The 15,170-nt window shown below is 40.6% G+C and overlaps 1 protein-coding gene across 1 annotated transcript in view; it reads right to left on the reverse strand.

The window, feature by feature from the left end:
• cabcoco1 (ciliary associated calcium binding coiled-coil 1) overlaps positions 1-15,170 on the reverse strand; it is a 125,276-nt gene that overhangs the window by 6,087 nt on the left and 104,019 nt on the right. The window contains exons 7-8 of the mRNA XM_043712316.1: positions 10,829-10,948; positions 10,597-10,728 (exon numbers count right to left, since the gene is read on the reverse strand). Of these exons, the coding sequence (XP_043568251.1) occupies positions 10,597-10,728; positions 10,829-10,948 (252 nt within the window). The remainder of the gene's footprint in view (positions 1-10,596; positions 10,729-10,828; positions 10,949-15,170) is intronic.

Raw genomic sequence — 15,170 nt, forward strand, 5'->3', positions numbered from 1 at the left:
GTTCCATTTGCTTTCTTTCCCATCTGGAACACTTCTGTTGCCATTTTCAGGGAATTACTGACTTGCACCAAGATAATTCTGTACATAAATGTCCCTCAGTATCCTATTTTTTCTTGAATTTGCCATCCTAAACTCCATAATCTGACACATGTCCAGGTTAAACTCAATTCGTCATTTCTCTGCACATCTTTCCAACTAATCTGTAACCTCCTGCAACCTAGATATTCTTGCACACTCACCCAAACTCCACCAATTTTCATGTCATCTGCAATAATTACCTTTGTCCCTGCTTTTTATTTCACGTTTGGGAGAATCTGTAACCAGAGGACATGAAATCCCAGCAAGTGCTCACCAATTTTTGTGTACAAGATGATTAGGGGTTTAGATAGGGTCGACAGTGAGAATCTTTTTCCATGTATGGAGTCAGCTATTACAAGGGGGCATAGCTTTAAATTAAGGGGGGGGGGGGGGGTTAGGTATAGGACAGATGTTAGGGGTAAGTTCTTTACTCAGTGAGTCGTGAGTTCATGGAATGCCCTGTCAGTAGCAGTGGTGGACTCTCCCTCATTATGGGCATTTAAGCGGGCATTGGATAGGCATATGGAGGATAGTGGGCTAGTGTAGGTTAGGTGGGCTTGGATCGGCGCAACATCGAGGGCCGAAGGGCCTGTACTGCGCTGTATTCTTCTATGTTCTATGTCTCAGGCGAGAGTCCTCCATAGTAGTCTCAAATAGGCTGGGAATCAAACCCATACTGTTGTCATTATTCTGCATTGCAAACCATCTGTCCAGCCAAAGTAGGGTAACGAGGTATATCCCAATTCTCAACACTTCTCAACTGAGATGGAGATCACTGTTCATCTGCCAGCACAGAAATTACATTGTAATTTCTGACAATGTCTGCCAATAGGTAGAATCTTTTAAGCATGAACAGAGTGAAGACCTTCCCAGTGACATCAAGGAGTGGGATGCTCCTATACCTTTTTACAATTTGCCGTGTTGCCTTTGTTTCTGTATACTTGATGATTTGTTCTGTGGAAGAGATCCAATGGAATAGGAAGTACGAAAAGGGATATTGTGTTTAGAAGATGGAGGGACGATCTAATTAAGGCATTTTAAAAAAAAGGATTTGATGGGATAGATACAGAGAAACTACTTCCTCTGCTCAGGTATCATGTACTTGGAGTCATAGTTACAGAATTAGAGCTAAGTCAGTAAAATCAGGAATCACTTCTACAGGAAGTTAAGACACATATTGGTAGAATGACTGAATCTGGAACTCTGTCTTCCAAAATATAATTGGAGCTTTTAACACTAATACTATTAGATTTTCTTTTGTTAGCCGTCAAGGGATAGGAAACAAAGGCAAATGAAGTTAACATTTAGATCAGTCATGATATAAAAATCTCACCTGCGCCATCTTTAGGAAAGATATTAATACATCGAAGAGAGTGCAAATGAAGTGATGTGCAAGTGAAGCAAGGGTCACTTTTTGCACAGTTCATAATTAAGGTATGGGATGCACTGGAAATGTGGTGGAGGCCGGTTCAATTGAGGCATTCAAGAGGCATTGATAATTATTTGAGAGGGATAATTATAGGGAGAAAAGGTAGGCGATCAGCACTAGGTAATAGAACCAGTGAAGGCTCAGTGGACCGAAAGGTCCTCTTCTGGACACTACAATTCTGAGATTCTGGAATTCAAGCCAAACTCAAAGAAGACAAATAAAGCCTCATCTAACAAGGAGAAAGTTTTGCTACTTCACAATGAATGAATAATGAAACCACTTCACAAAATGCCAATGGAGATTGGATGGGTTAAGCAGATTGCAAAATACTTTGCCAGATAATGCAACTGCATTTAGTAATGACGGTAAGACTCAGAACTGACGGCTTATTCAATTTGTTGCTTTGCACAGCCGCCAATAAAACCCATTTCAATTTATTTTGGCTGTACAGCATGTATTGAAAATATGTTACCCACTGCCAAATTTTCAAGTAAAACTCATAACATGTTTCTTTTTTGTTCCTTTTCAGAGACCATATTGCTAAACAATACTAAAGTTCACAGAAAGCAAGTTTTAAAACTTGGAAGTAATTATTGTGGATGCACATATGTGCCTTGAGTAGAACACTTTGATGATAAAGTCTTTAGCACAGTAACATTTTATACAGACATCTTTAGAACAATTGCTTGCATTTATATAAAATAAATATTGAAGATACTGGAGAAGAAATTTCAAAGTATGGTGCTTCGGTAGTTGGACCTTAATTGTGCAGCAAATAAAGAGCCAAGACGCACAAGATGCTGAAGACAGAAATGGAGCGATTGAGGGAGGGGTGATTATATCACCAGACAATGTTACAGAGATATGGAAGGCAAAGCCTTGAAGACATTTAAACAAAAGACAATAGGCTTAAATGAGAGATTTTGGCAAAGAAAGTGTTAATATTATATTACGGTTGATGTAAAGTTTATTTATAGAAAAAAAACCTTTGGTTGAGTTGCAGTAAGTAGTCAATTTTGTAAGAATCCACTACAATCTAGGCACCAATCCAAAGAGTTGTTCGAAAACACAAAAATTAAAAAGGGTGTAATGTTCTACTTCTTTGAGTAGTGCTCCAGAGTGAAAGAGGCTAAAAGCTTTCCAAGGAGAACAGTTTTATAACTGGCTAGGTTTTGCAGCTGTGCTTTGAAGGCACATTTAAGTAAAAATATGATTAGAAAACGTGGTCTGTCTACTAATGCCTAATTCAGTAATGCAGAAAAGTTCCATTGTAGGAAGTTAAGACACACATTGGTAGAATGATAGGTTGCCCTTGTTAGATGTTGCAGCTTGCTCATCAATCCCATTAAAATACATTGACTGTGGTACTTAAGACTTGGATTAAGGCTGCCACGAAAGATTGGGGTGGATGCTGCACAGAAAGTTTAAAGGCATGTAGCCACTTCGAATTAAATGCCATTTACTTTAAGGGAAGGGACATTTCATTAGTACATTCCTGCTCCTTGGATGCTGCCTGACCTGCTGTGCTTTTCCAGCACGACTCTAATCTAGACATTTCATTAGTAGTTTGAAATAAGTGTACAAGGTTTCTCTGGTAGCTTGTTGCACCAAATCTTTGTGCGAATTGAGGAAGTGGCAGATGCAGGTACAGTTACAACATTTAAAAGATATTTGGATCAGTATATGAACAGTAAACATTTAGATGGATATGAGCCAAAAGCAGGAAAATGGGACTGTGGTCAACGTGGACTAGGTGCTGTTTCCATGTTGTACGACTCCATTTATGTTGCACACTACAAAATGTGATTTGATTCAAGCAAAACAATGTATAATCAGCAATAGCAACAAGCTCAAACCAGTCAATGGCCTCATAGTAGAGGGCCATTTTGTGGTGCAGTGGTAGTGCCCCTACCTTACGGCCTGAATGCTCGGGTTCAAGTCCCACCTGCTGCAGAGGTGTGTAACAACATCTCTGAACAGGGTGATTTCAAACAAAAAGTTTAAATTAAGAAAAATGTGCACAAGGTTCACCAATGTCCTTCATGGAAGGAAATTAACTATTTGGCCCCACAGCCTGCTCCACCATTAAATAGGATCGTGGCTAATCCAACATTCCTCATATCCAATTTCCTGTGTTTTCCTGTAATCATTGATTCCCCTGTTGGTCAAAAATCCATCTATCTATTTCAAACCTTAAAATACATAGGGGCTCTATTCCCACAGCTCCGTGTGGCAAGAAACCTTGAGCAGAGAAACTCCTCCTCATCTTAGTCTTAAATCAGCACACCTTTAATCTGAGACTACACCCAAGACTCTCCCACGAGGGGAAACATCCTCTCAGCATTTACCCTGTCGAGCCACCTAAGAATTTTATATGTTTCAATAAGATCAAATCTCATTCTTGTAAATTCCAGGGAGTAACATCCCAACCTGTTCAGCCTTTGCTTATAAAACAATCCCTCAAAACTAGGGATTATCTCAGTCAATCTCCACTGAACTACCTCCAGTGAAATAACACCTTTCCTGTTCACAGGGCTTCAGATGTGGTGTCACTGCATCTTGTACAGTTATATGACTTGGAGGTGCCAGTGTCGGACTGGGGTGGATAAAGTTAAAAATCACACAACACCAGGTTATAGTCCAACAGGAGTGGCCCTCTGAAAGAGAGTGCTTCCAAATAAACCTGTTAGATTATAACCTGGTGTTGTGTGATTTTTAATTTTGTACAGTTACAGTAAGACTTCTCTACTCTTATACTCCAACCCTCTTGAAATAAGGGCCAATTTTCCATTAGCCTTTCTGATTACCTGCTGCACCTGTGTACTAGCTTTCTGTACTTCATGCACAAGTAACCTCAAGTCACTTTGTGTTGCAATTTTCTGCAGTTTTTGTCCATTTAAATTATACTTGTTCTCTCTTCCAAAATGAACAACTTCACATTTTCCCACATTATACTCCATATGCCAGGTTTTTGTCTACTTACTTAACTGATCAATATCTCTCTATGAACTGTTTGTAGCTCTCATAATCTGCCTTTCCACCTCAAGACAAATTTCCGAGAAGCGGTGGGGAGACATGTTGCTTACACAAACGTTGGAGCGGATTAGAGTTTTTTTAATATTCACTTGTGCAACGTGGGCATCGCTGGCTAGGGCAACATTTATTGTCCATTCCTAGTGGCCCTTGAGAAGATGAGCTGGCTTCTTGAACAACTAAAATAGAGCCTTCAGCAAGTTAGTTATTCAGGATCCTCAAATCTCCTGGTCTCTCTCAGGTAGATATTTCTCAGGTTGTTAGATATATTGATGGCATCAGGTGCCGACAATCAAAGAAAAAGAAGTTACACACACAAATTGTCTATCCTGTAAAGGTTAAAACTCCTGCTAAAAGATACAGTTGTAATTGAAGAAGAGTATACAAAAGTAATGGAAGAATTTAGTGAGAAGTGAGAACTCTCAAATAATTGTCAAAAATATCAGTTACATTGCAAACAGTAAGGTCTTGCAAATAACAGACATCTCAACAACCAGTTAATCTGTTCTTTGGTGACGTTGGATGAGTGTTGATTGGCACAATGAGAGAATATCCAATTCTTGTTTTAATTGTCCACTGAAACAGGCACAATGGAGAATAACCACAACAGTGCACTTAAAATTGGGTTTGAACCAAAGTTTACCAACAATATAATAAAAGAATAAACAAGCAACTTGCAAAGGCCAAATGAAAAAGACCCCTTGAATAACTGATAAGGAATTTTGGGGACTAACTGTGTATGTGTGAATGTCTGCACATGGCTATAAATATGTGCATACATCTGCGTTTGGATGCTAAATCATAAAATCCCTACAGTGTGCAAACAGGCCCAACAAGTCCACACAGACCCTTCGAAGAGTATCCCATCCAGACCCATTCCCCTACCCTATTACTCTACATTTCCCCTCACTAATGCACCTAGCCTACACATCCCTGAACATGATGGACAGTCTAGCATGGCCAATTCACCTAACCTGCACATCTTTGGACAGCGGGAGGAAACTGAAGCACCCAAAGGAAACCCATGCAGTCATGGGGAGAATATAGTGATAAGTTCAATCTTACCTTCAGGATATATCATGTTTCAGCCTGCTGAAATGATTCGTCCTGATCTCCCTAGGAGTGGTAATCTTGTGCAGATCGCTACTTCAGTCCTTCTCTTTTATGAAAAAGGGGAACTCCTCATGTCTGAAATTAGATTCCACTCAGGGGGTTCCTCAGAAATGAAGAGCCATTAATCCATTCTGATAGTTTTGCAAAACTAAAGAACTGTCAGAGAACGACAAACCCAAGCCCCCTTTTACAGCAATCAGCTGCCATTTTCTGACATTTAAAGATCCTGACAGTCAATTTTTGACAGGTGTTGTTAAACCCTAAGTACATTATTTAAGTGTAATGTTAGGATGTTGGAAGGGTGGAGCATCAGATGGGTAAGGAGGGATAAGGTGTCAGGAAAGTAGGATACCAGTTGGGAAAGGTGTCAACTTGGGGAGTGCGTAGAGTGCAGGGGTACACTGGCAGAAATAGGATGCTGGATGGGTAGGGGGTAGATTGCCCAGAAAGTAAGCTTCCAGGTGGGAAGCAAGTATAATGCAAAGAAAGTAAGTAAGGTGACAAGTAAGTAATGCAAAGTAAGGGTAGGTCAGGGCGGGTGGGAGAAATCAGGTCTGGTGGGGGTGGCAACGGTTGGGTTCCCTGAGCATACTGTCAAAGCCACCAAAGTGATCAGCAGAACTTTCTAATGAGCACCAAGCCATAACTTGGCTGGTGGTGAAGGGCTCCGGCCCGAAACGTTGATTTTCCTGCTCCTCGGATGCTGCCTGACCTGCTGTGCTTTTCCAGGAACACACTCTCAACTCTGATCTCCAGCATCTGCAGATCTCACTGTCTCCTGGTGGTGAGGACAGTCTCCATGAGGTTGTTCATGAACATCAATACTTTTGACGACACCATGTGCTGCCCTCAAGGTGGCTGTGGTGAAGAGAATGCCACACATCTCCTTCTTGACTATGTTTTCCTGAAGAAGGGCTTATGCCCGAAACATCGATTCTCCTGTTCCTTGGATGCTGCCTGACGTGCTGCGCTTTTCCAGCAACACATTTTCAGCTCTGATCTCCAGCATCTGCAGCACTCACTTTATCTCTTTGTAAATAAGGTCTGGATAGAGATGCAGTGAATATTTTCTTGAGCTGTGTCTTGAACAGCTCTGTAACACAAAGCCTGGGCTCTATAGTCTGTTTCCTGCGACACATATTGAGGCGAACATCATCTGCTCCTGAAAGACCATGAACTCAGTGAAAAAAATTCTTTGGTCTACCAAAACTATTGTTTTTGTAGTGTAAAGAACGGTTTTTGAATGAATTTTTGCAAACTGGCATATTTCTTTTGACTGTATGCTGAGGAACACACTAAACCTTGGAGCAGCTGCTGTCAAAGAGTGGGAAAAGATCACTAAGTTTTTATTGCCATGATTTATAGAGGGCTATTAACTTATAGGAGCCCTTGGGGTGTGTATACTTGATTTGAAATGTATATCTTTTTTGTCATATTTGGTAAATGTTCCAGTTTTGCATTTAGAATGAGGCACCTCAGGGCATAAATCCTCAACTGCAAAATGTGATATTGTATTGATTTTATGTAATGTCCAAACAACTAATCTGAAAAGGATTTATAGCTATTGTATGAATCTTTTTGGCAACACATGCAATAAACATAAAACAATTGTTTCAAGAACAAGTTGGGCTGAGGCACGTTTGATACTTCAAACAAAAAAATTGTCACCATACTCTATACCTTCTGTTGCACTGCTCACTTGTAATCCAAACCCTAATGTGGGGAGCACAGCTGTGACCTGGCCCTTTAAGTGTATTGTGTAGCTATTTGTTATGGGAAAGTTGTTGTTACAGTCCTGAGGATAATTAGAGAATAGCTGTTGTTTATCAACATTTTGAGATGAAAAGCTTGCTGGGTCTATCGTTCTCAACAACCACCTAAATTATTTTAATATCAGGAAACTGTACAAAATTACTGAGTTTATTCCTCATTTGCGAGATTGCATGAATCACAAATTAACAACTGGGACAGCTGGAAAGTTCTGAACTCTTTTAAACTTTCATATAAACAGACAATCCTATTATATTGAAGCTTTATGTCATTTCATACCACATAAACAGTTCCAGGTGTTAAATTTCATTGAAATTTAAGGCTTGAAACCTGGAAATATTGAATTACTACCAGGTTCAAATATAAGTTAGTTATCGTAAAAGGGTGGATTTTACAATTAATACTGTTGGTTGACAACTCTGTACTGTAGGAGCACATATCAACAGTTCAGGTATAGATGTTGCTGTGTTCTGTACAAATCTCTGGTCAATTTTTTATCCACAAAATTGTACAGGGCAGAGTTATACTGCACATCCCATAATCAAAACCAGATTACACACACTGAGAAAACCAATGCTAGTAACACTGATCTCTGTGGAACAGTACTCTCTCATAAATATTCAGTACACATTACTTGGATTTTTAACTTTTAAACAACTTCTTGTGCCTTTACTCACTTCCTTTAATTCATGTGTTTAACTTTATTAACGACTCTTTTACCTAGCTTATTATAAACAAATTTTGAAAATCTTATGCACAACAAGCAGAGTATTTCCTATATCAATACACACCATTTTTTCCTCAAAGTACTTTATAAATTTGTCAGGCATGACACACTTTTTACATATTAATGTTGGCTGTCTTTAGCAAAACTGTACCTTTCTTGGACAGCACTCATATCATGCCACATTAGGGGAATTGGCAATCCGCCAGATTTCTAACATAACTTCCATATCCAGGAATGTTTTAAAAGTTGCGGTTAGATCAGAGTCACTCTGCTATTTCCTGCATGATTTTCTTTAACATTCTTGGATATATAAAGTCACAGAATCACGCATCATGCAAACAGGCCCTTCAGCCCACCATGTCTATGTTGACCAACAAACATCAAACGACACTAATCCCATTCACATGCACTTGGCCCATAGCTTACTATTTACTGGCGTTTTAAGTACTCATCCGGATGCTTCTTAAATGTTGTGAGAGTATTTGCCTCCAACAGTTTCTCTGGTAGCACATTCAATATTTTTGCCACCCTCTGCATGAAAAAGTTATTTCGCCGATCCCCTCTAAACCTATGTCCTCTGGTCTTAGACAAGCCTGCCATGTGGAAGAGATTCCTATGATCTACTGTGTATGCCACTCATAATTCTGTATACCTCAACCAGATCGTTCCCTCAGCCTCCTGTGCTCCAAGGAAAACAAATCCAGCCTATTCAGTGCCTCCTCATCATGGAGACTTCTCATCACAGGCAACATCCTTTCATCCCTTCCACTACAATCAAGTCCTTTATAGTGTAGTGACCAGAATTACATTATTCCATCTGTGGCCTACTCAATGTTTTGTAAGGTTTTAACAAGACTCCCTATGGACCGATCATTCATTGTATATATCCTTCCCTTATTAGGCCTCCCAAAATGCATCATGTCTCACTAATCTGGATTAAATTCCATCTGTCATTGCTCTGTCCAATTTACCTGCTGAACAAAATTAGACTGTAGCCTAATATAGTTCTCCTCACTATCAACAATACCACCAATTTTCGTGACATCTGCAAACTTTCTAATTACACCTCTACATTCACATTTAAGTTGTTAATTCTCATTCAGTACCTCCATCAGTGTCACCCTCTGAAGATTTCCCTTTTTGTCTTTCATTGATGCTAAAAGCACTGTAGGCATACTTACACCTGAAGGATTGCAGTGGTTAAAGACAACAGCTCAACATAATCTTCTTCAGGCTAATTAGGCATGGGCATTAAATGCTGGCCTAGCCAGTGACACCCACATCTGGTGAACAAATTTTTTTTTTAAAATACTGATTTTCTGTCACATCAATAGCCCTAGATTTATCATATGCCTCTTTTTAAATTAGATTTTAATTTCATTCCTCATCCAAGGAACCTTAGCATTACTGGGCCACTTTTGTGGAAGTATATATAGCGTATAACCCTAATGCACAATCTTTGTACACTATAGGAAGAAGACCAGCAAGGTCCTTCAGCTCCTTAACACATCCAAAACTTCAGTTATTCATCTCATTGCTGTCTCTTGAAGCTGTGCAAAAACTCCTTTATTTTTTGATTTTGTTCTTGGGCTGTGAACAACAATTATTGACAGTAAATGCAGCCCACCCTTCATTGCCCTGAGAGTATTAGAAGTCACTCATGACAAATGAGACCAGTGATGCATCTCGACCAAATTGGGCATGAGTGGGAATGTTCTCTGAATGATTTCAGTAATGACAACATTTTACTTCCAATGTCACTGGTGCATCAGCCCACAAACCATCAGATTTAGAAAATTTAATTTCACTGTTTGCCATGGTGAGATCCTTAACTCATAGCTGGTAACAAAATCTTTATTAACACTGCCACCACTCTATCTTTTGCTCTCACCTTGTCTTGCCTCTTCTGAATTGGAGGTGCACAGATTCCCAGAGGACCGAAAGGTTCTAATGCTTTATGAAGTTAAAAATCACATAACACCAGGTTATAGTCCGACAGGTTTAATTGGAGGCACTAGCTTTCGGAGTGCTGCTCCTTCATCAGGTGGTTGTGGAGTACACAGTTGTAAGACACAGAATTTATAGCAAAAGTTTACAGTGTGATGAAATTATAGAGATCGAAATTATAGAGATCTTGATTGTTAAATCTCTCATCTTTTAGAATGACCATGTTAGTTTCACTTCTTTCATATGTAAATCGCAAAACTTTTTTTAAAAGTTACATTCTCAGATGAACTGTAAGAATTGGTGTCAGCCCAGATAAAGTGTTGAAGGTGTTAGCCCCCTGTGTGCTGCTGTCTATGACTATCACCAACTAATGCTTTATGCCCACCATGTAATGTATCCTTACTACAAGGGATTAAAACTGTCTCCAGGTGGGCAGTACAATTACAAATACAAGCTCTTTTTGAATTTTCATTGTTTTAAAAAAAGACAAATTGCAAACCTGTAAATTCCTGAGCACATCTGCTGTTACTTCACCCAGTATTGATTTGACATCATTTATGGTGTAACCTGCCAGAGGATCCACAGATGTGGTCTGGGCTACTTCCCTGCTCTCCTCAGCTTCCACTACAACCTACAAAAAATTGCCAGAGAGAGAGAGTGGATGGTTTTATAGCAACATGTATCTGTGAGCAAGACCTTGATTAACTTATGCTGAAAAAATGTGACAGTACCTCCTCTACAAATTCCTCTGGTGGTTGCAGCAAAACGTAGGATGAGTAGATATCCCAGGTTAAACTCTCCTCCAGTGGTGAAGGGAAAGGATCAACTGATTTGATGACTTCCACATCAAGCTGAAAACAAGAAAATCTTAGTTTAGGGCTCAGACATAAACTTTTGGGCTTTGTTCCTTGGTCAAAAAGGAACACATAGGACAGCGTGAAGCCTTTGCCAAAGAAACCCTGCACTTACATTATAAAACCCCTCAAACAATTTGTACTACTTGAGACCTTCCCCTGACTTGAGGTTTCTTGCTAGCTTTTCCAGATTTTTCAGCCAAATCCTTTCTACAGGGCTTTCCTTCAAATTTTTCAGACTGTCCCCCTGGCTATTAGTGGGACTAGGTGTCGACACTATTCAGCTAATTGCAGCCATGCTTCCTCCTCTTTGCTGCCCCCAAGTATATATTTGCAAAATCAACTTCTAGCCACTGCTAAGCTCTGGCTTCTGTTCAGAAATTTCAATTTCTCCACAATGCAAGCACCTGCACCAATTCTTCCTTTCCAAACTCCAGAACATCTCTGGAGGAGTTCCTCAGGGTAATGACTTAGGCACAACCATCTTCAGTTGCTTCCTCAATGATCTTCCCTCCATAAAGTCAGAATTGGCGGCTCAGTGGTTAGCACTGTTGCCTCACAGCATCAGGGTCCCAAGTTTGATTCCAGCCTCAGGCGACTGTCTGTGTGGAGTTTGCACATTCTCCCCGTGTCTGCATGGGTTTCCTCTGGGTGTTCTGGTTTCCTCCCACAGTCAAAGATGTGCAGGTTAGGTGAATCGGCCTTGCTAAATTGCCCATAGTACTAGGTGCATAAGTCAGAGGGAAGTGGGAATGAGTGGGTGGCTCTTCGGAGGGTCGGTTTGGACTGGTTGGGCCGAAGAGCCTGATTCCGCATTGTAGGGAATCTAATCTAAAAAAAAATGTTTTTTGATGATTGCAAAATGTACAGCATCAATCACACACCTCAGCTATTGAAGCGGTTTATGTTCCCATGCAGCAAAACTTGCAATTATCTAGGCTTGTGCTGACAAGTGGCAAGTAACATTCATACTAGAGAAGTGCCAGGCAATGACCATTTCCATTAAGAGAAAATCTAATCATCATCCATTGACATTCAAGGACAATTCCATCGTTGAATCCCCCCACTGTCAATATTCTGTGGGTTACCATTCACCAGAAACAGCGCTGGACCAACCATATAAATACTACGGCAACAAGTGCAGGTCAGAGGCTAGGAATCCAGCAAAACCCTCTCTTCTCCCCAAAGCCTATCCACCACATTAGGCACAAGTCAGGAATGTGATGGAATACTTCCCACTTGTGCACGATCAATAACATTCAAAAAGATTGACTTCACGCAGGACAAAATAGCCCACTTGATTGGCCTCACACCCACAAACTCTCCACCACCAAGTAGCTACAATGGTACCATCTACTGGAAAATTCACCCGTACTCCTTAGACAGCAAATGTCAAACCCAAAACAACAATAATCTAAAAGGATAAGCTATGGTTTAATGCCTAATTTGAGGAGGAATGAACACGAGGTAAATAGATTTACGGAGAAACAAGATGCAAAAAAAAAAATTGGCAGGGAGAAAATGAAGGAAAATGAATGAATCCAGGGACCAGAATATCCAAGTGAAATAGTACAGTCAAGGGCTTTAATATCCAAATGACCGTAGATTTAAAATGCCTGAGCAACACACCAAGTTGGTACATGGTCAAATTGGTGACACAATTTTGCTGTTAATCAGGATGATTGCTGGTTTGAGTCCCATTGCTGGCAGTTTTCCTTCGATTAATGAAGTTTTCTACCCCACTCCCCGCCCCCCCCATGAAAATAAATTCCATTAATTCTCCTGAGCTGAAGGCAGAGCTTCTATTCATATATATTTGCCTGTTTTTTTGGTTAAAGTCATTTTTGAACTTTTTTTGTTCACTGTTTTTTTCCCAATTTTTCTTTCCGTTTTATATTTTATAACTACAAACCATTTTGATGAGTTTTGACAATACATGGCACTTACAGTACAAGCTCACCGACTTACACTAAACAGAATAGAGCCAAAGTAATCTCCTTTAATGGGATTGTTGCAGTTTGCCCAACAAGGGCCAATAACGTATTTATGGTGAATTTTATTAGGAAACAGGGAAGAGCGTTGGAGGCTGAGGGGTGACCTTATAGCGGTTTATAAAATCATAAGGGGCATGGATAGGATAAATAGACAAGGTTTTTCCTGGGGTGGGGGAATCCAGAACTAGAGGGCATAGATTTAGGGTGAGAGGGGAAAGATTTAAAAGGGACCAAAGGGGCAACGTTTTCACGCGGAGGATGGTATGTATATGGAATGAGCTGCCAGACGAAGTGGTGGAGGCTGGTACAATTGCAACATTTAAAAGGCATCTGGATGGATATATGAATAGGAAGGATTTGGAGGGATATTGGCCAGGTGCTGGCAGGTGGGACTGGATTAGGTTGGAATATCTGTTCGGCATGGACAAGTTGGACCAAAAGGTCTGTTTCTGTACTGTACATCTCTATGACTCTATTCCTATAAACTTTGCCAAGTACAGTTTCTTCATCCTTCTTGCTTGACTTCCCTTCATTCATTTGATATTGACCTCATTCTGGTTTGTTCTTGCCTTGCTTACACTCTGGTAAGGTAAAAACAATGACTGCAGATGCTGGAAACCAGATTTTGGATTGGTGGTGCTGGAAGAGCACAGCAGTTCGGGCAGCATCCGAGGAGCAGCAAAATCGATGTTTCGGGCAAAAGGGCTTTTGCCCGAAACGTCGATTTTGCTTACACTCCTGCCCTATTCATTCAATAGAATCTCCAGAAATGCTTTATTCAAATTTATAACTTTTTATATTTTGAAGCTTCAGGTCTTAGGCTAGCTTCAAATCTGACCCATCATTACATTTGCGTCTTTCGATGTTATTTGGGCCAAGTGCAGGCAGATGGGATGAGTTTAGTTTGGGATTACAGTCGGCATGGACTGGTTGGACCAAAGGGTCTGTTTCCATGCGATATGTCTCTATTACAAGGACAGTAAATACAAGGGAACACTGCAACCTGCAAGTTCCCTTCCAAAAAACTCATTGTCTTGGCTTGGAATTGTATCACCATTTCTTCACTGTCACTGGGTCAAATTCCTGAAACACTTTTTATCAGCACTGAGGGTCTATCTTCTACAAATGGACTGCAGAAGTCCAAGAAGATAGCTCACCACCATATTTTCAAGGGCAGTTAGGGATGGGCAATAAATGCTCACCAAGTCAGTGAAGCCCACATCCCATGAATGAATTTTAAAAAGATTCACCCCAGTGTGCCACACCCACTTCTGTAATGGAGTTGGAATACAAGTTGAAGGCATTGGAGATTTTGAGAAGGTCCAAATATCAGCGTGACTGAAAGGACCAGAATGATGCATTCCACCTATGACAACCTAGACCTGGGCATAATTTACTCCTGAGTTCAACTCTCATTACCTAGATCAGTCCAATCCTGCCCTAATTACTTTGGACCTCTTTCCCTGCAAGATCACCAAGCCTCTTCTTTTCCATTTCTCCTTCAGTAATTTCCTTTAGGTTCAGGGTGCTTCCAGCTTGTTTGGTTGAGAGTGGGAAATGCAGGTTGGATAAGCTAACTAACTGTGGCAATGTGTTGCAGGAAGTCATTCAGATGAGGGGGACAAAGAATTGCAGTGAAAGTATAACATAGCAAAGATAAGTGGGAAAAAGGAGGACTAGGAAGCTTTTAAAGAACAACAGAGGATTACTAAGAAGGAAATATGCAGAGAAAAAAATGATGTACGAAGGTAAACTGGCCAAAAATATAAAGGAGGATAGTAAAAGCTTTCTTAGGTATGTGAAAGGCAAAAAAGGGTTAAGTCTAAAATTGGGCCCTTGAAGACAGAAACAGGGGAATATATTACAGGGAACAAAGAAATGGCAGAAGAATTGAATTGGTACTTGGGCGGCACGGAGGCACAGTGGTTAGCACTGCTGCCTCACAGCGCCTGAGACCCGGGTTCAATTCCCGACTCAGGCGACTGACTGTGTGGAGTTTGCACGTTCTCCCCGTGTCTGCGTGGGTTTCCTCCGGGTGCTCCGGTTTCCTCCCACAATCCAAAAATGTGCGGGTCAGGTGAATTGGCCATGCTAAATTGCCAGTAGTGTTAGGTTAAAGGGGTAAATGTAGGGGTATGGGTGGGTTGCGCTTCGGCGGGTCGGTGTGGACTTGTTGGGCCGAAGGGCCTGTTTCCACACTGTAAGTAATCTAATCTAAAAAAAAA

Source organism: Chiloscyllium plagiosum, chromosome 22 (genome assembly GCF_004010195.1).
Source record: "Chiloscyllium plagiosum isolate BGI_BamShark_2017 chromosome 22, ASM401019v2, whole genome shotgun sequence".
Taxonomy (NCBI): Eukaryota; Metazoa; Chordata; class Chondrichthyes; order Orectolobiformes; family Hemiscylliidae; genus Chiloscyllium; species Chiloscyllium plagiosum.